Source organism: Vipera ursinii, assembly GCF_947247035.1.
Source record: "Vipera ursinii genome assembly, chromosome: 2".
Lineage (NCBI taxonomy): Eukaryota > Metazoa > Chordata > Lepidosauria > Squamata > Viperidae > Vipera > Vipera ursinii.
The window spans coordinates 170,866,239-170,891,911 of NC_139513.1; the positions used below are offsets into that span (position 1 = coordinate 170,866,239).

The following is a 25,673-nucleotide window of genomic DNA, read 5'->3' on the forward strand; positions in this document are numbered from 1 at the left end:
GGGAGTATGTTTTTGTTAATTTTCTAAGTCAGCATTGTCAATCGGTTTATTTATTCTTTTGTCATTTGGAACAAATAATTAAAAAAACCTGCACAAAAATGGCCTACATTAATAAAATACATAAATCAGTAAAAACATTAAAGCAGTCTTATTACAGGAAATAAAATATTAGAAAACATTAGGACATTTTGATAAATATTATCTCTATTTCGTGGCAGCCCATGTAAAACTTGCTAATTTCCATAGCATTGTCTTCCTCTCTAAATTCATTAGATGTTCAATTTTATATGAATCAAGCAAAAATTATTTTCTTACCAAGAGAGGTGCCAGAAATTTTTGCAGAAGCAAAAATAGGACAGTATAATAAATACTGGGAAAACACTGTATTTTTCTTGGAGCAATGTCAGAAAGACATATTATATAGGATACTGAGGAATTGATCGTCTCTAGTTGCTAATGTCATTTGCTAGAACTGTAGTCTTGTAAGTGCCCCTCACAGGGATGGCATTGTAACACATCTCAGTTAAGGTTCACATTCAATTTTGGTTCTGTTAAGGGCATACCAAGGGGCAATTTTATTTTATGCTAATTTAAACAAATTTCTTTGGGCACAGACATTCTATTTTTAAATAATAGATTACTCTTTGCATTATTTGAATTTTTAAAAAAAAAATCCGGAGAAAATATAAACCAATTGGTACAAGAAGTAAACAAATCCATTTGCTCCAGGAGATACCACTTGACAAAATGGGGGTCAGGTATTATAGTTGAGAGGATTCTAGTTCAATAATTAAAACCCTTACAATTATTCTATCTTTAGCTAGTATGTTCTAGTTTCTGCATGTTGAAAGCGGATAGGAGTATTGCTAAGTATACTTAAAATGTTCCATGTTTTGAAAGAACAGGAGCATGTTTTGAAAGAATTCCATATCATAAGGAGTAGAAATTCCCCATAACTCTACTGCATATGAAAAATAATGAACCAAATTGGTTTTTAGTCGAGTTAAGATTGGAGGAATTTGTCAACCATCACTTGTACACCGGAATTTTATTACTCCTACCCCGGCTTTCTCCGTTTTTATTTTTTGGGGGCTGATAGTGAAAATGCAAACTACCTGAAACATTAAAAAGGATGCTTTGCTCTGTATCATGTTTTCCAAACATTTGTGTCTTTTCTCCCCAAATGCTACCACCTTTGATTTTTCTGCATTGACAGTTAGACAATTTAAAATCCAAAGCTCTTAATTGTCTGTGCAAGCCTATCTGGGAATGGATGTAAGCAATAAATTATTAACAAAATATAATATAGACAAGGTCCTATTTCCTACATTTACTGGATTTTTCCCCCCTCCACTAACAGCTCAAACTATATCATTAAGGAACAGATTAAATAGTAAAGGTGCAAGCATACACTCATGTTTCAATCTTTTAAGTCTTGATATTTTAATATCTGTCATGTGCCCTACACTACATGAGTGAACCTAACCTGAATTTGAGTTTTTGTATATAAAGCCATGATCAAAATTAAACATTTAAATTCCAAAATTTGTTTCTATCAATAGAATCAAAAGTTGCATAAAATTCCATAAAGGCAATATACATGTTTTACCTATTTATTCTACCTATTTATTTATCCATCAGATGATCCAATACAAAACCATGACCAATTGTTGAATACCTTGCCTGTTCCTCTGTGAGCGTATTTTTATTGATGACCCAGTTCCCTAATATATTAGCTAGATATTTTGCATAAATTTTAGCTGCAATATTAATCAGACTGATTGATCTATAATTTTCTGGATGGCTACAATTACTTTTTTGTATTTGCTTGTAACTTTGTTGGGTGGCATTTAATTTACACAGAAAGCTGGAACATGTTTTCAGAAGCAATAAAATGGACATGTAGCTTAAGGCTGGGAACCATATAGTTAGAAAGTAAGCAAGGTTCTGCTGAAGCCTTAGTACTGTTCACACACTAGGAATAAAAATTGAAAGCAAAGGAGAAACACGGGAAGTACTAATGATCATGTGAAGTACTAATACCACTTTACAATGCCTTGGTAAGGCCACACCTGGAATACTGCATCCAGTTTTGGTCACCACGATGTAAAAAAAGATGTCGAGACTCTAGAAAGAGTACAGAGAAGAGCAACAAAGATGATTGGGGTACTGGAGGCTAAAACATATAGTGAATGGTTGCTGGAAATGGGTATGTGTAGTTTAATGAAGAGAAGGGTGAGGGGTGATATGATAGCAGTGTTCCAATATCTCAGGGGCTGCCACAAAGAAGAGGGAGTCAAGCTATTCTCCAGAGCACCTGAAAGCAGGACAAGAAGCAACGGATGGAAACTAGTCAAGGAGAGAAGCAACCTAGAACTAAGGAGAAACTTCCTGACAGTTAGAACAATTAACCAGTGGAACAACCTACCTCCAGAAGCTGTGAATGCTCCAACACTGGAAGTTTTTAAGAAGAGACTGAACAGCCATTTGTCTGAAATGGTATAGGGTTTCCTGCCTGAGCAGAAGATTGGACTAGATGACCTCCAAGGTCCCTTCCAACTTTTTTATTATTATTATTATTATTATTATTATTATTATTATTATTATTATTATTATTATTATTATTATTATTATTATTATTATTCATCCCTTCAAGCAGATAATGGCTTTCAATCCTAAATTCTTGGATTGAAACTGTCTACCTGCACATTTTGATTCTTGCTTAGGAAAGATACTTTTGAAAACGCAACTCAACAGGTTGTTGTTAGGCACTAATCTGTATTTTCAGTTTTTTCCTTTCTCAGGCTTGTCTAAAGTGTCCTCAAGCCACCAACTCATCAGTAAGATCAGTGAGGGCCTTCCTTCCACTTCAAAGACTAGTGGCCCTTGATTGAAAAATAAGATTCTGCGTCCCTGGGCTGAGTCTTTTGCACAATCAGGGGTGTTGACGTTTTAATTATAAATGAGTAACCAACCTGGAGACCCTTCCTGGAATAAACCCTATAAGGGAAAAAGCTCAGCATGCCTAGGTGACTGTCCCCAGATAATTCATGGTTGGTGATATCTATATGTGGATAGGAAAATCCAAATAGTTCTAGAATAGGGATTTCAAACTGCTGGCCCACGGGCTGGTTGCATCATGTGGAGGCCACGCCCACCCCAGATCTGGCAATGCGAAAAAAGTCATGATACGACAGGTCACATAAAGTGGCGGGTTTGACACCTGAGTTCTAGAATTCTTTATTATCTTCCCAGGCCCCTTGGTTTTTCTTCATCCCTAGCCTGCTCTCATATGAGCAAAGTATCTTTCCCTGAAAGTCACATTGTGAGTACCTCCTCTCACTCTGTCTCCAAATATGTAATATAGAAATATTCTCAGTAGGTAGAAATACATTCTTGTGCCACTTAATTGACTAAGTAAATTTGCAAAAATCTAACCTGTTTTCTGCAGAGAAAAATGTGTTGATCAGGAGACTGTTAAGTTTTGTGACTTTTCTTTCTGCATTCCTTTACAATGGTATTGCCAGGGGAATAAAAAAAATATTCTTATCTTTTTAATAACATCATAACCATTTCCTGTTTGGTTGTCGTTCCCTTTATGGTCGTGAACTAATTTTTGCCCCAGGGCAAGTAGGGTGAAGCAGGCTAATGGGCCAGAATTTCCAGTTTGTAATTCTTCTTTGAACTAGTTGACCTGGGACCCATTTCTCTGATTATTTTTATGAACTAAAATTATTACTCCTTAAGAGGCAAGCTTGTTTTCTGCTGATTCATAGATCGAAGCTGCATGCAAATATACATGAGGAAAGCAATGAGCCTCAGTAAAAATAGGGACGCGGTGGCTCAGTGGGTTAGGACGCTGAGCTTGTCGATCGGAAGGTCGGCAGTTTGGCGGGTCAAATCCCGAGTGCCGCGTAACAGAGAGAGCGCCTGTTACTTGTCCCAGCTTCTGCCAACCTAGCAGTTCGAAAGCACGTAAAAATGCAAGTAGAAAAATAGCGACCACTCCGGTGGGAAGGTAACAGCATTCCGTGCGCCTTTGGCGTCTAGTCATGCCAGCCACATGACCACGGAGACGTCCTCGGACAAGTGCTGGCTCTTCGGCTTTGAAACGGAGATGAGCACCGGCCCCTAGAGTCGGAAACGACTAGCACGCATGTGCGGGGGAACCTTTACCTTTACCTAAAAATGTATGCCTTATTCAGGAGAAACAGGTTCCGCCTATGTGTCTCAGAGGCCAATTGTATATTCACTGCACTGATAGGCTGGAACCAGTGCCATTGCAGCATCTGTCCAAGAAGAAGGTGAATACAGATATATATATACTGTATATATTTCATTTAACAATTATAAAGTGATATGAAAATAAAAATAGCACACTTGAAAGATAGGAGGAAAAAATAATTTTAAAAATCTGATTAGATAATAAAGCACTATTTGAACAGCATCAGCACTGACAAAATCATCAATCAATTGCAAAAGGCAGCTTTACATAGTACAGCTAATATCCTGTGATGATACCTTTAACACCACTGAACAACATCTACCTACCCCAGATCTTTGGGAAAGACTTGTTAGGTGGACAAAAATGCCAAATGCAGCTGAAATACTGTATTTGGCTGACTGTGTTGCCAGCCATAGAATTTATTAAACTTATATGCCATCTGACTCTCAGCGATTCTGGGCAACTCACAACAATCAAAGAAATTTCAATGACATCAATGAAACATAAAAGGTGAATATGGCAAGTGTGTTGAATTAAGGGATCTCCCTCCTCGTCAAAGATCTAGGTAAAGAGCCAAGTCCTGACACACCTTCTAAACAACAGCTGTGTGTGGGCCATCTAGATCTTAGGAGGAATCTCTAGCAGGGCAGGCGCTGCTACAGAGAAGGAGATCACTGGGATCTCAATAGGGCTATATTGTTTGAATAAAGAATCTGGAATATGCCAACCCTGCAGGAACAAATTGGCAGATAGTCTCTCAAGTAACCAGGCCTTATGCCATGTAGGGCTTTAAAGAGTACAACCATCACATTTGATATATTGATCTCCCTAAGAGTGGAGAACTCCAACTAAAGTATGTATAGAAAAGTATGTATAGAGCAAGCGCAAGACAGCTGCCGCTCATGCAAGGAAAGCTTTGTGCACCAGTGCCAGTTGCCACCACTCACACGAGGGGAGCTTCATGCACAGACACAGGCTGGTCCGCCTCCTATGTGGCCCAGTTCTGAACAGGCCGCACCCCGGGCCCTCATTTTACCAACTTCGGAAGGATGGAAGGCTGAGTCAACCTTGAACCAGTCAGCAGAGGACAGTATACATGAATGTTTTTATCCACAAAAATCTGGCGGTAAGAAATCCAGCATATCAAGAATGAAGTTTCAGTCTACTTTATTCTGTAACATGTTAACTTTATGCATGCAGGATTTTTTTTTTTGGAACATTGGCTTCCAGTTGTCTTCCGGGTGAGATTCAAGGTGCTGGTGATGACCTATAAAGCCCTAAATAGCATGGGTCCGGGTTATTTACGGGAGTACCTTTTGCCGGCGTTAACTTCCCATCGTCCTGTGCGCTCCCACAGAGAGGGCCTCCTCAGGGTGCCATTGGTCAGGGAATGTCGACTGGCGGCCCCCAGGGGGAGAGCATTCTCTGTGGGCGTGCCTGCCCTCTGGAATCAGCTCCCTGTTGAGCTCCGGATGGCTCCCGACCTTCGCTCCTTCTGCCGCGACCTGAAGACTTGGCTATTTGAACTTGCCGGCCTGGACTGAGGGACTGGGATTTTAGATCTTAAATTTTAAAAATTTTAAATTTTAGAATGTGTTTTATTGTTTAGGGCTATTGGTTTAATTTCATTTTAATTTTTGTATATTATGTGTTGTTTATAATGTTTAATTGCCCTGTACACCGCCCCGAGTCCCTTGGGAGAGGGGCGGTATATAAATCCAAATAAATAAATAATAAATAAATAAATAAATAAATAAATAAATAAATAAATAAATAAATAAATAAAATAAATAAATAAATATATCGAGCCAACTGTAATTCTCTACCACTACTAAAGTAGTATGAAAAACACTGCTGTGGCAGGGTGAATGTGCTCTGGGTGTCCTCTATTATAAACAATGCCGTCCAATGGAACCCAGGAAGCCTGCTTTTTCTGTCACAGAATCTGCTCTATGGAACAACAAACTCCACTGAGATTCAGATGGTCCTAAACTTGCTGGCCTTCCATAAGGTGCTACAGCTTGCTGGCTCTTCCCTCCAGCATTGGCCTTGCTATCAGGTGAACTCATTAAGTGAGATATTTTGTTGGGTTTTTGTTCCACATATACCGTATGTTCTAATTGGTTTTAATTGTCAGTGCAGTTACTTATTGTTAGCAAGCCAGAATCATAGATTGATTGGGCAGTCATACAGTATATATAATAAAGTAAACAGATAAATACTACTTGAATTATCGCTGTGTTAAGATCCACTGTAACAATATCGTGACAGTTTCAATTTATAAGACTGAATATCCCCTGCCTGATAAAATCCTATAGCATGCGTTAGTTAACTCTGAGCCAGTTTCATGGAGCTCTGCTGTAAATTCTAGGCGTGATGGGTTTTTGCTTTATGTTAACAGTTAAGCTCTTTTTTAAAAATTGGGAGGAAGGCAAGGTAAAGTGTGTGCTGAAAAAATATTTAATGGAACATGAGACCAACTTAATTGGGCACATCCATTGTGTAATGGAACATAACACCAACTTAAAATGTAAAGCCAACTTAGTAATTAATTGTTTGAGCTGACCAGCTTTTCAAGTACAGCCAGTGTGATTAGTCTAATTTGTCCCTTCTTGTTACACTGGCTATTAAAGAAAATTTAACAGGCTCATAATAGAGGTAAGTAGGAGGTTGCACATTATTCAGGACAGCAGATTAAATTATATCTTTGTTCCATCCAATTCTTGGCTTCTAACAATATAACTATTACATCTTATAAAACATACTTGCATAGTTGTACTGTACACAAATTACAGTTACCTAAACATCTTGTTTAAAGTTTTAACAAGTTTATAATTCAAAAATCTTCCTTTTCTGTAAACAGTAGCAAAATATCACAGTACTGGACAATACATGTTTGCAGGTTGGGGAAATAAGGATCCGAATATCGTATTTTCCGGCGTATAAGACGACTGGGCGTATAAGACGACCCCCCCAACTTTTGAGATGATTTTCAAGATTTTTCGTCTTATACGCCGGAAAATCAGAGAACCCAGGAAGGCACGCCCTCCCCTCTCACTGTGGAGGAAGCAGGGCAGGCTGGCATCTGGCGGGAGCCGGCAGGGCAGTCCTGCGCACGCGCGCGCTCCCCGGCTCCTAAGGAGTCCTCGGGGAGCCATGGCAGGCGCCTCACACTCTTCCCTCTTGAAGCAGCATCGGCGGAGCTGTCCGGCGTCAGGTGGGAGCCGGCAGGGCAGTCCTGCGCACGCGCGCACTCCCCGGCTGGTTTTGTTCCTTTGAAGTAAATGAGAATTATGCTCTGGCTAGCTTTACACGTTAGCCATGATTTGTTCAGTAAGCCACACTAGCCTCTGCCTACATAACCTGATTCTGACATTCCTTTCTTGGTGTAAACTGGAATAATTTGGAATGGAGTTCATGTCACTTTTAGACTTATCTATTATAACTTTGAAACAGGAATTATTTCTTTTCAAGCCTCTCACAGAAAATGCATCACTGTTGTTTCCCCAGAATGCCAGGATGTACCCTGTACTGAACAGGGCAAACATACACAATCCCTATCATGTGTGGGACAGTCACCCTTGGTCTCTCCTGGGAAAGACCACAGCTCAATAGTCAGATCAGAACATTCAGTTCCCAGGATCTCCAATAATGCTGGGATAATACACAGTTTGCAGCTCTTTGACAGGGAAGTATGTCTTAATTTGCCATAGATAAATGTGATTTTTTTTCTTAATTGCTAGGACAGTATTCAAGAAGGGCTGGCAGTTCTGGTGAGCGGTAACCGGGTCCACCTCATGGTTAGCTATGTTTACTTTGGCTCAGCCTGTGATTTGAATCCAGCCCTCATGGTGGCAAACCACGGCTTATAATGGGGTGATGTCTATCTAATCATTGGTGGCAGTAGATTGAGTATGTGGCAGTCAGTTTCAGTGTAAATCTAACTCTGCTCCTACTGTCTAGGAATAAAACAAAAACAAGATTCTTTCTATGTTCTTTCCGCTATTTCAGCAGGCAAACTGCATTCTGTTTAACAGATAAAACATCCCACGGGGTCTTCCATCCAGAGAATTATATGGCAATTATAAGTCAAAATCTAGAGATGGAATGATTTCACTCATTGCACAAGTAACCCAACATTGGCAGTATTCATGTCTTTGGAGTCAAGGTACCAGGCTAAAAGCCAGCAGACTGTGAGTCATAGTCCCACCTCAGGCATGAAAGCCAGCTGGGTGACTTTGGGCTAAGTCATTTTCTCTCAGCCCAATTCTATTCACAGAGTGGTTGTTGTGGAGAAAATAGAAGGAGGAAGAAGTATTGTGTATGTTCGCCAGCTTGAATTATTTATTAAAAAAATAATAAAAATGGGATCTAAATAAATACGTCCTAAGCCACAATCTAACAAATTATTAAAACCAGCTAACAAATTACTGTATATATAACTATCATTCATTTTCTTCCTGCTCTCTCCCTCTGAGTAGGGCACAGAGAGAAAAAGCCGATGATGAACACAAAGGAAAGGGGTAAACTAATATGAGGGCAAGGTTAATCTATCCTGACAAAGCAACTGGAAAGTAATCCTCTCAGCAGGCCTGTGGGTTCATATATGCCTTGGGTGGTGACTCTATAGGTAGGGAAATTTCCATGAGATAAGATCAGGCTGAGTAATTACTTCCACTTTACAAAAGGTATGACACCCTGTGTAATGGGAGGTGTATAAATTTTAGCTTTAGAACATTATTCTACAACATTAGAGAAGTTAAAACATGCCATATAAACCTATCCCATTTGAAGACAGGATGCAGTGAAGCCTGCAAAAGGCTTTCGCTCTGGTCTACTTAGAACCTTGTATCTTAATATAACGAACATTTCCTAGCAAATGATGTAAAAAAACAAATGGTAAAGCAGGGGACATGCCAGCAGATGTTTAGCTATCCCACTCTAAACCAATTTTTGAAATATTACCACGGGATCCGATATAGTCTTTGTGCTATTCTCAATTTGGCTAAACATCGGTAGGTTCATACTAGTTAATTATGATGAAACTTTATTGACAGCTAAATATAATATCCTGCTATACTAAATAGGAAAACAAAGTTGGTGGTTTGGACTAGAGTAACCTTTTTCCAGCAGTAAATACTAGCGTTCTTCACCTTCTGCTTTCTTTTCACAAACATCTGTGAAGAAATCCTTGAGGATACGGCTAATTGCACTAATAAGAATTCAGTTGAGTCTGTCCCAGCCTCCTCCTCCTCCTCATTTAATCCATATGATAATTAGCTCGGTGGAGCAATAGACAGAAGCAGCTCCGGGTGGTAAGATGCAAGTCTGCTTATTAAATCTGGTCCCTTTAGAGATCAACCAGCTGGGAAAAAATAGATGTGTGAGATTCTTAGGTCCCTTAGTAGAATATTTACTAGAAATTGACATGGGATTTATGCCAATATCTTTGTTGACAAAGTTCCTTATTTATATATTGCTGTATTTTTCCCAAAAGGAAAAGAATGTGCTAGCAGGTTTTAAACATTCCCTAAATATTCACATCTTCGATACTATCAGCAGCACTTGGAATATTCAGTGTGAAAAAAACAGAGCATACAGGAAAATCACAACTAGCTACAGTGATCAGCCTCCAGCTGTATATGTTCCAGGCAATGCTAACAAGCTCTGCAGCAGAATATTACATAGCAGATGTCCCTAGTAGAAAGTCTTCTGGGGCACACTGTTTTTTTCAAATCCTATCAAGCAACTGCATAAGGTAGAATTGGCAACATTTGGGGCCAGATGGTTCATTTGTTGTAGGTACTCTCACAAAATGGCTGTCACAATTTCCATGCATATTTTCCTCATAAAATTCTCATTTATCAGAAAAATTAATGAGCTTAATGTCTTCTCTTACTTCCTTGGATGCCCTCTGCTGCCCTAGATTATCTTTTTTTTTATTAAAGAGTTTTACAAAAACAAAATTTTACAATATATCCCCAAATCCCTCCCACCCCAAACCCACCCACTTCCCCCCCCCACTTCCCAGAGCTAAATACAGGATTATAGTTACAATAATCATATTCTAAATAAAAATTATGCATAATATACAATTAACCAAATTCATAATGCACTTTAACTCTCTTTTAACATAACTACAAACAACGTACCAATAACCAATAATAGATTATCTTTTGATCTTTTTCTGGGCAGACAAGCACAGTTGGGAATGAAATTAATATGGGGATGACACTAGCCCTCAAACCGATGCTAGAAGATTGGCACTTTGGGGCATGTTCCCTTCCCACGTATTTCTAACTACAATAAACATTTTAATAATAAAAATAAAATCAGATGGGCAGAAATCCTATTGATAGAGATTACCCATAGGAGGCTTAAGGACGATTGGAGGAAGCTACCTCACACGTCTCTTACTTTTGGGATCACCTCCATCTTTAATCTTTACAATAAAAAAAATGATTCTCAACACTCAGTGTTTCTCATTCAGCAAGATCCAGATTCATCTTGCCTCATGAAACAAGTTTCTCATTCTTATTAGGGCAAAGAGCTCCTATACTTTCTGCTCAGTTTGGTTTTGAGGAGAAACCTCAGACCTGGGAGTTGGATAAGAACTACCCATGGTAATTGGCCTATGCCATAATTTCCCGAGACTCTGGGTAGAGGAATTAGCCACCCTCCATATTTCCTGAGAAATACTTTAAGAATGGAGGTAGGGATTTCTCCTCTTTTTTGTCCCAACAGAATATATAATATGCTTTTTTAAAAAAAATCACTTCAACTTCAGCTTCAGCTACCTTGAGTAACAAAAACATGGAAAGACCCAAATTGAAATAAAGCATACATCAGGCCTGACAGCATATCTACGTACCTTAGATTCAGAGCATCTCTACATAAAATCTGAACTGTTTCACCATATTAACGTTCTGATGCATATAGCTGGGAGATCCTTCTTGCCTCTCTTTGCTAGGATTAAATGGATATAGAGATATATTTTTTAATCTGGCAATGAGCCTTGGTGGAGCAGTGGGCTAATGCCTCCTTAAGTAACACCAGCTGCCTGCAATTAGTGCAGGTTCGAGTCCCACCAGGCTGAAGGTTGACTCAGCCTTCCATCCTTCCGAGGTAGGTAAAATGAGGACCCAGATTGTTGGGGGGCAATTAAGCTGACTTTGTAATAATGCCGCTTGGGCTGTGTGTGAAAGCCCTAATAATTTAATTTAATTTAATTTATTAATATTTCTATACCGCCCTTCTCCCGAAGGACTCAGGGCGGTGTACAGGGCAAGAATAAAACACAGAGATTTACAAAAAATAAAAGATAATTAAATACATGCCCGATTAAAAATACAGTTAATACATCGTAAAAACCCCAATAAAAATAGTAAAAAGACCCCACCAATCCCCCCTCAGGCCAGGCCGGCTTGCTCGAACAAGTATGTTTTCAGATCGCGGCAAAAGGAGCGAAGATCAGGCGCCGTCCGGAGCTCAACCGGTAACTGGTTCCATAGCTCCGGGGCGCCCACAGAGAAGGATCTCCCCCTGGGGGCCACCAGTCGACATTCTCTGATCGGTGGCACCCTGAGGAGACCCTCTCTGTGGGAACGCACAGGGCGGAGGGAAGTAGACGCCGGCAGCAGGTGTTCCCTAAGGTACTCCGGACCCCTGCCATGTAGGGCTTTAAACACCATTACTAGCACCTTGAACCTCACCCGGAAGGCAACTGGCAACCAATGCAGCTCACGGAGCAGAGGTGTGACATGGGAGTATCGGGAGACTCCCAACACAACTCTCGCGGCTGCATTCTGTACCAGTTGGAGCCTCCGGCTGGTCCTCAAGGGAAGCCCCATGTAGAGAGTGTTACAGTAGTCTAGACGAGAGGTCACGAGCGCGTGAGTGACCGTGCATAAATCATCCCGGCTTAGATAGGGCCGCAACTGGCGCACCAGGCGAACCTGGGCGAAAGCCCCCCTAGTCACAGCCACCATGTGATCTTCCAAGGTGAGCCGTGAATCTAGGAGGACTCCCAAGTTGCGAGCCCTATCTACGGGGGGTAATAATTCACCCCCCATAGAAAGAGATGGAATATCCGAATAGACCCGGGATGAAGGTATGCAAAGCCACTCGGTCTTGTCGGGGTTGAGTTGAAGTCTGTTCCTCCCCATCCAGACCCGAACCGCCTCCAGGCAACGGGACATCACGTTGAGGGCATCACTGGGGTGGTTTGGGGTCGAAAGAAAAAGCTGGGTATCATCAGCTTTTCATCAGCTTTGATACTCCAAAGCCACGAATGATCTCACCCAGCGGTTTCATGTAGATGTTGAACAGGAGAGGCGAGAGGACCGACCCCTGAGGAACTCCACAAACGAGAGACCTCGCGGTCGACCTCTGCCCTCCTGTCAACACCGACTGCGAGCGTCCCTGGAGAGGCATATACATAGAATGAAGGCTACTGCTAAGCTTGTAAGCCGCCCTGAGTCTTCGGAGAAGGGCGGGATATAAATGGGATTAAAATAAATAAATAAAATAAATAAATAAATATTGTGTACCAGTGAAAAAGACTTTCACAAAAAGACTGTGAAAAAGACTGGGGCTGACTGAACAATCAAATGTTAAGTGGAGCCATATTTATTACTTCAGCTCCTTCTCCATAGAATATTGCTGCTATCAGAGTATCAGTGTAAGCCCTCATCCTTCCTTTGACAGGGAAGTAAAAGCGGATTTTGAATCCTTGCCTCTAAAATGAAAAGTTGGCTGGAGACTCTATGGCTTTTCCTTTCTGAGAACAGTACAGTATGTTGTGATAGAAACTAACTCATAGCATCAGTCTTTATTCACCAATATTTTTGATGGCTGCTACTGTATAAGTGGGAGAGTATTGTTATGTATATAATGAAGTAAAAAAAGCTGTTCCGCATAGGGGGATAATCTGGCTTTCTATAACTGGAAGACGATGTTGCATGGATTCTGCAGTTTGATCTTATTCTCTATGATGTATTATTCAAAATTATGTGTTTTCACCCTTCTATCCTTGGCTCAATGAATATAGGAGTTATTAATCAATTTACCAATGATTTTTTTTAAATTTTAATTCCATTTATACCCCGCCCTTCTCCGAAGACTCAGGGCGGCTTACAAGCTTAGCAGTAGCCTTCATTCTATGTATATGCCTGCTTATTATGGCTTTCACACACACACCCCAAGCGGCATTATTACAAAGTCAGCTTATTGCCCCCAACAATCTGGGTCCTGAATGAATGAACCTTTATTATCAAAGTACAACATGTGTACAGTGAGATTGGCTGAGCCTCCCTTCGTGCCCCCCCTGCCACAACTCACAGTGACAACAAACCCACCATCTTGTTACACCATGTAAGCTAATTGCACAATGCGCCGGCCCCGCAACTCTATCATACATAGTTATTTCCCATTCAGGAGCCTGACAGCCCATGGATAGAAACTGTTTTTCAGCCTGTTGGTGTGGCTAGGTATATCTATATCTCCTACCTAATGGGAGGAGAATAAAGAGGTACCGACCAGGGTGTGAGTCATCCCTGAGAATTTTCCTCACTCTTCCAAGGCAGCGGGCCCTGGCGATGTCATCCAGTGGTATCATGGGACAACTCACGATGTTTTGTGCTGTGCTCACCACCCTCTGTAGTATCTTTCTATCTGCGGTTGTCAAGCCAGCATACCAAATCACAATACAGTGTGAGAGGACGCTTTCTATAGTAGACCGGTAAAAGAAGGTCATCAGTCATTGTTCTACCCTGTTCTTCTGCAAGACCCTGAGGAAGTGGATGCAGCCATTGTATTTCTCTGCATGGTATGATTTGTATATAAATGTCTATGACTCACTGAATTACATTAGACAATCGGGAAAGAAACTTAAACAATTCCGACACAGAAAAAGTTAGCTATTTTTAAGTGACATTGAAGTTAGCATAAATTCATTCTGGTGATTTTGTTCTATTAATATAACCAAAGCAACAGTAGATCTAACATTCTGTGAACTGGGTGGATCTACATAGGATACTTTGTTCCATCAAACTAAAATGGAATGCCCCTCTTAATATAGGGAATCTGGAAAAATCAAAATTAGCTCAAGTTATTAGCAAGAAAGAATATATAACATACAAAAGAAAAAACCAAATCACTGACCCAAATAATTTTGTTAAAAAACATATAACTTATTCTACAGTATAATAGATAAAAGTAATTGCGGATCAGGAGGTAGAGAACTATTGCAAATATCCTCTTCTTGGGTAAGGTATTTGAGGGGATAGTGTCAGATTATTTATTCTTGGAAAGTATGAATTATTGAGACTCATTTTAGACAAATTTCAAGCTGGATTTTGGCATTAAAAACTGCCTTAGGTGTTTGGACAGATGATCTACTCTGGGGAAAGATGGAGAATGTAACTGTCCGTTCTACTGAGCTTCATGTGGCTTCTGATAGCATCAACTATGGAATCCTGTGGAGTTAAGAGCTGGAGTCGAAGTACTGTTCTTCAATTTTCCACCTGTATCCAGTCAGCTCTAGAGGGTGGCTTTAGAGTACTTTTACCAGGCCTTTTAACTAGGGGGAATGCCAGAAAGTTCTGATTTAACACACACGCTCTTCAGCATCTATGGAAGCCACTAGGTAAGGATATCAGGAGATTTGGGTTGTGTACTACCAATGTGCTGATGACACTTGAATCTGATTTTCTGTCATCAAAATCAGGCGAGCCACTACAGTATGGGACTATGGTTTCTAGCCTGGGGCCTTAACTACTACTAGATAAACAGGGTCTCACAGGTAGTAAACTATATCTCAAAAATTCTTATGCATTGAATCATTTTTAGCTCTAGTTCTAAAAATAAAGAGGGCTACTGGGGATAGCCATCTAACACTTTTGTGTGTCATCATTATGCTCTTTTCTAGATAGTATTTTTTGGGGAAATGGACGACCAAATAATATATTTGCTTCTTTGATTTCTTGGATAAAGGAAATCTAAATATCCTAGACATCACATGAAAAGAGAGTAACAATTTTACTACTTTCTTTGCTTTTTTCCCCATTAACTCCTATATACTAGTTCTCACGTTGTTCCACATGTGGGCAGATTTTTTAAATTGTCCAAGCTAAAATCCGAAATTTCATTAACATCTTCGGAACGCTACCTGGGGCTTAATATAAAGGCGATTCTCCATCTTAACGTTCTACTCTCCGCTTTACAGCATTCTCACCGTACAAGCAACCCTCTAGCGCAGGGGTAGGCAACCTCGGCTCTTTTATGACTCATGGACTTCAACTCCCAGAATTCCTGAGTCAGCATAGCTGACTCAGGAATTCTGGGAGTTGAAGTCCATGAGTCATAAAAGAGCCGAGGTTGCCTACCCCTACTCTAGCGCTATTACTTCCTCTCTATAGTTAATCACTTCGGAGACATACTCTCCTTTAGGAAAGGGTTGGCTTTTCCACTTTCCGGTCGGCTGAAGGCTCTCGGAAGTTCTATTTCCGACCATAGAGACGTCCCCTCTGCTCGCCGTATCTCTATGCTACCCTGACGTAAGAGACAGGAGGCCGGAATGCGTTGCGTTGATCTCCCTACTACTGGACCGCTCTGTTTTTGGTTGTTCCTCTAGCTGTCTATGATTCTCTTAAAGGAGCCGCTGGGCTTCCAGAGCTGCGGGGTCCCGAGATGTTACTTACGGTGAAGGCGCTCCAGGGCCGGGAATGCAGCCTCCAGGTAGCCCTTTCTTTCTTTCCGAGGCCGAGGTGGCAGCGGATCGGCGCTGGGGTTCTCCCGAGGGTAGAGGCAGGGGGCTTCCTGGAGGGTCCGGCCGGAGGGGGAGCGAGCCTCCCCTTGGCCCTCGTTGGGCCGGGCAGGTAGGGCGACGGAGGTAGGCGGGCCCCTTCGGAGCAGTTCTGGGCCTCGATCCTTTTTCCTCCGCTCATCCCTTTTCCGAGGATTCCTTGTGGGTGCTTCCTGGGAGGAGATCAGACCCTCCCTGACCCTCCTCCAGGAGCCTTTCCTTCCCAAGGTTTTATCTCAAGAGCAGTTTGGCCCGAGCTGCTAACGACCTGGTGGATTAAAAATTAAAATTAAATTAAATTAAAAATCTCACAAGACCACCCCCCCACACACAGACACACACACCCTCACCCCCACACCCCCACACACACCCCAGGCACCCAAGGGAGGAAGAAGGCAGGCTGGGCTGGGCTGGATTTGCGGGTTGGATGACATTAATGCATTACCTACTTTACACCCTGCACCTCAGGCCTTAAGAAGAAGCCTGCAAAGGGATGAGCCCCCCACATCCTATCCCCCACCCTTGTCAACCAGATATGCTGGTGAATCCACGCTCTGCTTTGTGTTGCCCAGAAGCAGCAGGCACTGAAAGGCCAATGTTTCTAAAGAGGATAGGCAGCCATTATGACTACTAGCCAGTGATAGCCACTGGAAGTTTTTAAGAAGAGACTGGACAGGCTTTTGTCCAAAATGGTATAGGGCTTGAGCAGGGGGTTGGACTAGATTAGGGGGTCTTCAAACCTGGCCCTTTTATGACTTGTGGACCTCAACTCCCAGAATTCCTCAGCCAGGCACGCTGGCTGAGGAATTCTGGGAGTTGAAGTCCACAAGTCATAAAAGGGCCAAGTTTGAAGACCCTTGGACTAGATGACCACTAAGGTCCCTTCCAACTACTATTACTATTTCTTCTTCTTCTTCTTCTTCTTCTTCTTCTTCTTCTTCTTCTTCTTCTTCTTCTTCTTCTTCTTCTTCTTCTTCTCCTCCTCCTCCTCCTCCTCCTCCTCCTCCTCCTCCTCCTCCTCCTCCTCCTTCTTCTTCTTCTTCCTATTATTATTATTATTATTTCAGCTTATATAGCTGGTCATCTCAAATACCAGACTGGGAGCCTACAGTAATTAAAAATAGAGTAACAGTATTACACACACATAATCCATGAGTTTGAAATCACATTTACATATCTTATTTCATCTCCTTGAAGATCAGTAAATTCAAACTCCATACTTTTCCGTGAACTGGGTTCTGAATCTCTTGTAAACTCCGCTCTTATCAAGTAGAGTAGAGGACTTTAGAGTCTGTCATTGTTTAAAACAGAGGAAAAGCACTCTCTTCCTTACCATGCTTAAGTAAAATTGTTAAGGGAGTTTATACAACCTACTACTTGGGTCAGGTCCAAATTTGCTTACTTTTAGCCAGCCAGTTGCAGTTTGCATTTTCACAGTTTTAATCAAGCTTGAGCACAGAGTATTTCATACTGAAATATTCAAACATTAAATTTTGTAATATTCTTTGCCTAAGAATTTCATGTGTAGGTTCTTTGTAGTTCTTGCTCCAGTTGTTTAATGGAAGGCCATATCTATTTGCTGTCAACAAATTAGAGATTTAGAGGGAGCAGAAGAGAGCCAGAGGTTAAATGCACCAATGTTTCCAATATTTAATGAGCAATGAAGTTTTACCCATAAATTTCCAAATCATAATTTGCATTTTCTCCCACAGAGGGGACATAACCAGGGGCTTAAGCTGAAAAGCACCAGTAATATTTAACAGATATCAGATTTACTCTACAGAAAATGTCCATACTGAAAAAAAGTTGCATTTGCTAATTTTCTGTGCACTAACCTCAACTGTATGAGCAGGGAAAATGTACTAGACTAGCTGCTGAAAGATAGGTATCCTTAGGTATGTATTGCTAGGGACATCACCCTGCCAAGAAAAGTGCGTATAGTCAAGGCCATGGTTTTCCCAGTTGCAATGTATGGCTGTGAAAGTTGGACCATGCTGAGCGCCAAAGAATTGAGGCCTTTGAACTCTGGTGCTGGAGAAGACTCCTGCGAGTCCCTTGGACTGCAAGGCGATCAAACCGGTCAGTCCTAGAGGAGATCAACCCTGACTGCTCTTTAGAAGGCCAGATCCTGAAGCTAAAACTCAAATACTTTGGCCACCTAATGAGAAGGAAGGACTCACTGGAGAAGAGCCTAATGCTGGGAAAGACTGAGGGCAATAGAAGAAGGGGACGACAGAGAATGAGGTGGCTGGATGGAGTCACTGAAGCAGTAGGCGTGAGCTTCAATGGACTCCAGAAGATGGTAGAGGACAGGAAGCCCTGGAGGAACGTTGTCCATGGGGTCGCGATGGGTTGGACACGACTTCGCAACTAACAACAGCAATATTGCTAGGGTGTCTAGCTGGGGTTGAAAAAGCATTTCTCAAATCCCTTTTCAGTTTTTTGATCATAACTTGTATTCTCTGAAATACCAAACTGAGGCACTCTCTTTGAAGGCCTAGTCTCACCTGACCATATTCTTCCTTCTCAGGTCTCCCCTGATGAGCGCATCTCCTCTCTCAAACGTTTGGTCTCAGAAAAGCTGAATGTCCCAGTCTCTCAGCAGCGCTTACTTTTCAAAGGCAAAGCTCTGGCAGGTGGGTGCTGAATGATTAATCATAAGGCGGTTGGTGATGCAGAGAGAGCAGTCAGGCTCATCGACAGTAGCAGGTTAAAAAAAAAGAAAAGCTTTAAAAGACATCAAAAAGAGGAATGAGATCAATAGTTTCTGCGACACCCAGTTTGACAGAAGTATGAACACGGAGAAACTAGCACACAATTCCCCAGGTTTATGTGGGAGTAGCAGCTCCCACTTTCTACCAGTCTCAAAAATTTACCAATGCAACTTGTTCTGATAGTTGTTCTGTTCTTTTCCTATAAATGGAGTGTGGCGAAAGAGGTCAAATGATGGCTGTGTTAGTGCAATTGAAGCTCTGCCTCTTTTTTTGTGTTGCATCCATGATGCACATAAAAACCAGGCAGAGTTGGCATGTTACTATCACATCTGCCCTCTTGACTTGCAGTATTTTAACCGTATCCTGTAAACACCTGTAGATTTTACTGTAATGTAATGCCTTAGCAGGAACACGGGTCTATCTTGCTGATCCCTGGCTTATATTGTAGTTTGTAGCAATCCATGCAAACTTTTCATATTTATAAAGTTTTCTGTATTTATAAAAAATATTAAATACCATTTGTGTTGAGGAATGTGTAAGAGAATTGGTGTTTTTAATCTTATTTTCTGTACAAAGTTTTTATCTGTAATAACTAAAACTTTGCTACGTAGCTTGATATTTGCCTTTCTTTCCCTTAAAATCATCCTACTAAGTTGCTCTGATTACACAGTTTCTTGTATCATTCTTTTTAATAAGCAGTTATCTTTATTAATTTTGATCTGTACTGTGCAACAGTGAGTTTTATGGGCTGGCAGCATGTTTCAGAGAAAAGCAGAAGCTCCTCTGATTTGCCAGTTCCAAATGATACTCTGCTGTGTCATTCTGTGTCGACGTTTGTGACAGTATGGAAAATATTTTTTCATGAAATATTTACTTCATAATGTCCATTAAGATCTAAGGAGCCTGACCTTTGGAGGTTTATATGCTTTTTGAAATGGAATAATAGCAAATGCCTGCTCTTTTTATAAACGGCAAGCAGCTGAGTAAATGCTTTCCTCTTTGACAAAAACTAGCGAGAGTTTCCTGATTCTGTTTTGTTAAAAAGAATTATTATATGGATTTGGAGAACAAACGTTCACTTGTTCAAACACGAGGTCTTATCTGAAATTATAGAAAGTAGATATGATTATGCCTCTGGTCCTCAGAATCTGCAGTTATTAGGTATTAAGCTGTTGTTTTTCTCCACCGACACAGTAATGTAGCCAAGCTTTAAAGATTTATTTATTCAGTGCAGGATGGCTGCTATTAGATCTGCTTTGAATTGATTGCCTTATGCTCCCGTCCACTTAGCAACCCTTTCCATCTTTCCTAGATGAACACCGTTTGTCCGATTACTCTATTGTACCTGAGTCAAAGCTTAACCTTGTGATCAAGCCTTTGGAGAAGGCATCACCTGAGGATCCTAGCAGCAGAGCTGGCTTCCCACAGACTTCAGCCATCTGGCACATGCTGGCCCAAGTTCTGAGCAGGCATTACAGTGTGACTGATGCTGAGAAAGTGCTGGAGCAGGTGCAGAAGGTAGATTTTCCTTTCTGTTTGGGTGGGGGTGTAAGAGAGAACAGGCAGTTGATCTCTTAACTCTTGACGGCATTGTGGAACTCTGTTTGCAGGCATGCCAGCATAACCGCAGTGTAGATATTACATGGGTATTAGAATAGATTTGAAAGGACTCAGCAAATACAGTCCTCTGAGAAGAGAGGTATCAGTCCCAATAGTCCACTGCAAAGCAGGAAAAAAGAATTAGATGGGGCATTATTTGGGATGAGGGAAAGAATTGTAAATAAGGCCAGTAAGTAAATAGGTTCCTTCATACATAGAACCTATTCTTGAATTTTATCTTGCATGTTTGCACCATACCATAATGTCTGGCCTGAGAAGATTATAGTAGCAGGACAGACATACTTTAACTGAGGTCTCCTGTGTTAAAATCTATCACTCTATTTCAAGAATAGCATTATGTTTTATTTTTTTTAGCTTTTTACATAATATAGCAAAGAGGCCATATAGTCATCCATCTTGATATTAAATATTAGAAGAGCTGCTACACAGCAGAAAAATAATCTGTCTGTTCCCCTCCTTATTCAGCCTTTAGCAACCTTCTGGTTCTTTTTAACATACTAGAGTAAGACAAAGCAGGCAAGAATTGTCCGCCCAATTCCTCATCAAGCTGCTTCCTCTTTTTATCCAGACGTGAGGTAATAATAATGAGGTAATTGTGGAGCATGAGACATCTCATACAATGGCAGAGCAATGCTACATTCAGGTTCAGGGTGTTCCAACACAAGAGCATCCACAATATCCAGGTTTTGCTATGTGGAAATGAACAAAGCTTATGTTTTGTAAGTACATGCTGCTTACTAAGCACCCGAATTGTGATTACACGACTGTGGGGGAATACTGAAATGATCATAAGTCTGAGGACCGAGGACCATTCATAAGTCGCTTTTTTCAGTGCCGCCGTATCTTCAAATGATGGCTGAACAAATGGTTGTAACTCAGCCATTGTATTTCTTGGTGATTTCCCATTTCAGTGCTAACCAAATTCAATCTTGCTTTGTTTTCTAAGGTCAGCCAAAATCAGCTAGGTGCTGCCACCTAGTTGTTCTCAGGGGAGGAAATGCAAAAAATCTTTCCTGGATCATCTTTTCGGGAATTTTAGGATTGCAGCCTCAGTTGCTTTAAATGTATTTGCATTAATGCAGGGCTGCCAAACTGCCGGCCCACAGGCTGGTTGCATCATATGGAGGCCACGCCCGCCCCAGCTCCGGCAATGCGAAAAAAGTCGTAATACGTCGCGACACGTCACGTGATGTGGCAAGTTTGACACCTGTGCCTTAATGCATATACCAATGTGTGTCTGCCTGCCTGCCTGTCTGTTTTTATTTGGAAATGTTTTGGCCGTCGCCCAACAATTTTATTCAGTTCTTTCTCTTCCCTTCTCTAGGATTATGAGCGGAGCCTTCGATTGCTGAGTCTAGATGACATAGAGCGTTTAGCCACACGCTTGCTTCATCCTGAAGTAGCTGAGGCTGTGGAAATGGGTTTTTTGGATTAGCTGCTGAACTGGAGAACTGAGCCCTCTTCATCACTTTGGACAGTAAACCCCTGGGCAGGGCCCAGTTTGGGGCCTAATGCAAGTGATCTCTCTGGACTGCTGTTAAAGGGTCATGAAGCCTATGTAACTTCTCTCCATCAATTAAAAGTGGTGATAGGTGAGATTAATCTGTTCTGTCTAGTATGTTCAACAGAAGTGGGAGAATGGCATTCTTTAGAGAAAATTTACAGTTGACGATGGCTTTGTTTATATTTTGAATTTCTTGTTTAATCCCAAAGCCTGGTTGCATCTAATAGATTCCTTTTTATTGTTTTATTCAAGGGCTTTTCTGACAATAAAGTTCACCGAAGCTTACAGGCGGGAAATCAAATCTGAATAATATAAATTTGAATTATGACTTTTCAAAATTTTAACATGGAGATTCTCCCAGAATGACTATGTATGAGCTAATTTGATAACGTATGAGCTAATTCTGAGTCCCCTGTTTAATCAGCATTGTTAGATAAGAACACCTTTGTCAAATATTTTAGATTGTTAAATGTTTCAAGAAACAAGACAACTGAATGTTAATCAGATGGCTAAGCAGTGTTTACTGGCAGAGTTCTGCGTATTTTCTGTATGTTTAATATTTCTTAGGTAGATCAATTGAGTCCTTGTAGCAGGGTATTCAACTGCAATCCAGAGCACACTTAAATTTACTGGTTCATTGCCCAAAGCACCCTTCCCCAAATTAAATGCAATCCAGATGGGTGAGGAGGGTTTCAACTTCCAGAATTCCCAATCAACATCAGGAGAGCTCCTAATTTGGGAAAGTTGGGCTCAGGCATTGTTAGAATAAGGCAGCAGATGTCCCCAGAGAAGCAGATCTACTGCCTTGGCTAAAAGCAAACCCCCTCTAAGCCCTCCCCACTTTACCTGGCAGTGTTTTTTATTGCAGATCCCGAAAAGGGGTAGAGTTACAAGTTGATCATGAGCCATACAGAGGAGGATTGTGTCTATGACCCCTTATTTTATGGACGTATCCCTATTCCTGAGTTATACAAGGACAGGATTTGGTTAAGTAATTCTTGACTCCAGTGAAAGAAGAAAAAAGCTCTTCTACCGAATTTCTTTGTGTTTGTTTTCTTATTCTTATGGAGATGGTTTAAATGAAGCAGACAAAAGTATGGTATCCAGCCTTCCATGAAAATGTGACTATGATTGCTCTGTAAATCATTGATAAATCAACCTCACTTTTAGAACTATGACTGTTTTAGTAATCTGTCCGTGCCATGCTTGATTTTATACCTCTCAGTAAGGTACCTCCAATGTCGCTTGTTTTTTAAGGTCGGGTCCCAAACGAAAAAGAGAGCTGGGTGTTTTCCACAATGCTGTAATCTCAGCAACATTCAGTACCACAACTTGAAATCGATACAATACAGCAGGAACTGAGCTCTGCTTTTGATTAGAGCAATGGCGCTGGGAGGTGGAAATTGCTCTGCTTCTTCCTGCCACAATATCTAACGTCATTATATGATGCTATGAATGCCTAAATTAGGAAATTACGGGAAATTACGCTGTATCGCAGTTGTGTGCTTTGTGTGTGCATATGTGTGTAAATATTAAAAAGATTCAGGAGTTGTAAGAACTCTTGATTTGTGTATGTGTGGTAAAGGGAAATAGTAACACTTAGTATTCCACCATCCATCATGTATTATGTTTCAACTGCAGGATTGCATGTGGATGATTTGTAAAGTATATAGCTTATTTGGCAATAGCAGTGGCAATGGCAATTCAGAATATCAACAAAATGTCTTCACCTTAGGTTACCACTGTCAAAAGTAGTAGCATTATAATAGTATTAATTATAATCTCAGGTTCGATACTGACTAGTCCTCTACCATCTTCTGGAGTCCCTTTAAGCTCACACCTACTGCTTCAGTGACTCCATCCAGCCACCAGCATCTAGAAAGCCCTAAATTGGGAGAGAAAAAAATCAATTGATAAAGGTGTTGCCTGAACCAGGCTATTGCATTAAGCCAAATATTCCTTTGTTTGGGCATATCCAAACGTATCCAAATATTTGAACTTCTGCTTCCATTAGCCCAGCTAGCATAACCAATGGCAAAAAATATATTAGACTCTTGGTCAGCGGTTCCCAACCTTCTCTATACCCCCCACCCCTAGAACACTTCTGATATATTCTCGCACCCCTTACAAAAGTTTGAAATAACGGCAACAAATTATGCATATACACTATAATTTTGAAAACCCAAGTTTCCGCACCCCCTGGAATATCATCTCACACCTCCAGGAAGTGCGAGCACCCCTGGTTGGGAACCCCTGCTCTTGGTGCTACTTACTAACCTTTCCACGTATGGAATTTTTCATGACTCTATAACCCTGTGTTATTTTTTGGTTCTTGGAGTTTTGTTTTTTTAAAGGAAGAGGTATAGTTTGATAAAATAGAAATTGAAGAGAGAGCAAGGTTTTATCAGTTCACTAAGTTACTCCCCCGGAAAATGAGATGCAAGCAGACAGCTCTTTACTACCTTTCCCCCCAATAATCAGCTTTGGTTTAGTTGCAGCCACACTTTTCCCTTAATGCAATTCAGCTGCACAGTCCAATTCATATTGTTTTAATTTTGGTACAGGATTGAGCAGCTGAGGTGTGCAAAGGGAAACATTTATCAAAGCTGCAAGGGTTACCGGTCTTGAGGTATTTCACTGGGTGGATGCGATAAAGAGCTAGAGGCTGGGTGGAAGGCAGGTGGTGCACATAATGAAATTGGGGTGCTCTCTTCTTCCTCAAAGGACCAGTTTTTGGCCTCTGGTCTACCAGATAACTCTCCTATGTAATGGTTAGTTTAATATTATATGACTCACAGTGATTACCTGCTGAAACAAAACAACCTGCTCTGCAGTGTGCTGTGTGCTGTGATTGCTCTGCACTTTGAGATCAGATCTGCGCTGATGGGTTATTCATTTATTTGTATCCTGCCTTTATTATTTTTAGATATAAATTAAGGCAGCAAACATACCCTGCTCATATTTTCCCTACAACAACAAACCTAAAAGGTGAGTTGGGCTGAGAGTGAATAGTCCAAGGACACCCAGCTGGCTTGCATGACTATTGCGGGACTAGAACTCAGTCCCTGGTGCATCTACACAGCAGGAATGAAAAACATGGCTGAAAATGTTTGGAGGTACAGCATTTGTGTCTTGATTAAAAGTAGAAGCATTTTAAATAATACTCTGAATGGAACTTACACTTTTTGTTCAGACCTTTCATTGTGCTATGATATAGTTGTATAAGAATTGTGTTCTGCGGGTACTGGGTTCATGAAATCGGAGACAATTTTATCCTGGGACCAAAAAAGGTGGCTTAAAAATAGTTGAAATATGATGGGATAATTATAAGTATGTAGCTGCATCTTCAGTTGCACAAGCTGTAGGAGCTTTTCCTGGATTTTGGGAAACCTTGGTATCTATTTTGGAAAACTAACTTTGAATCTAAATTTGGCTCAGCCTTTGGAGTTGGGGGGGGAGTCACAAAAAGATCCTTGATTGTATCCTAAACGCTTATATGCTCAGAGAAAAATTAAAGGCAAAATCCAGCAGTTTAGGTTGTTACACCAATAAGGCCCAGATTTTAAGAATTTTATTTTGATGCCAAATCACTCACTCGATGAGGCAGAAAGTCACTTTTTCAAGTCACTTCAAAGTCAAATCCATGGAATCTACAAATTCACTTTCACACATTGTGTTTCCAGTAAGGACTTGAAAATGTGATCTGCACAGGTCTAACTCTGCAGACAGAATGTGTCAACTCACTTTCTGTCAGGCTTAATATATTCTAACATAATTCACACATTTGGTAATAAAGAACTGATTTTA

At 40.9% G+C, this 25,673-nt stretch overlaps 1 protein-coding gene across 2 annotated transcripts; it reads left to right on the forward strand.

The window, feature by feature from the left end:
• The first annotated feature begins 15,828 nt into the window (after positions 1 to 15,828).
• On the forward strand, positions 15,829 to 23,698 carry UBL4A (ubiquitin like 4A). 2 transcript variants are annotated; one of them, XR_014491423.1, is made up of 5 exons: positions 15,829 to 15,961; positions 18,559 to 18,664; positions 20,055 to 20,260; positions 21,687 to 21,954; positions 22,119 to 23,698. XR_014491423.1 is itself a non-coding variant. In XM_083354455.1 (4 exons), the coding sequence occupies exons 1-4, from the start codon at positions 15,914 to 15,916 to the stop codon at positions 21,795 to 21,797; spliced, it is 471 nt and encodes a 156-aa protein (XP_083210581.1). In that variant the 5' UTR covers positions 15,829 to 15,913; the 3' UTR covers positions 21,798 to 23,698. The 2 variants fall into 2 exon arrangements, 1 of the variants encoding a protein (XP_083210581.1); XM_083354455.1 differs by having other exon boundaries at positions 21,687 to 23,698.
• The last annotated feature ends 1,975 nt before the right edge of the window (positions 23,699 to 25,673 follow it).

Excerpts from the sequence above, each read along its gene's own strand:
- UBL4A (XM_083354455.1), top strand. The coding sequence starts at position 15,914 with ATGTTACTTACGGTGAAGGCGCTCCAGGGCCGGGAATGCAGCCTCCAG. Across the intron at positions 15,962-18,558 it reads GCCGGGAATGCAGCCTCCAG|GTCTCCCCTGATGAGCGCAT; the intron begins GTAGCCCTTTCT and ends CTTCCTTCTCAG. Across the intron at positions 18,665-20,054 it reads CAAAGGCAAAGCTCTGGCAG|ATGAACACCGTTTGTCCGAT; the intron begins GTGGGTGCTGAA and ends CATCTTTCCTAG.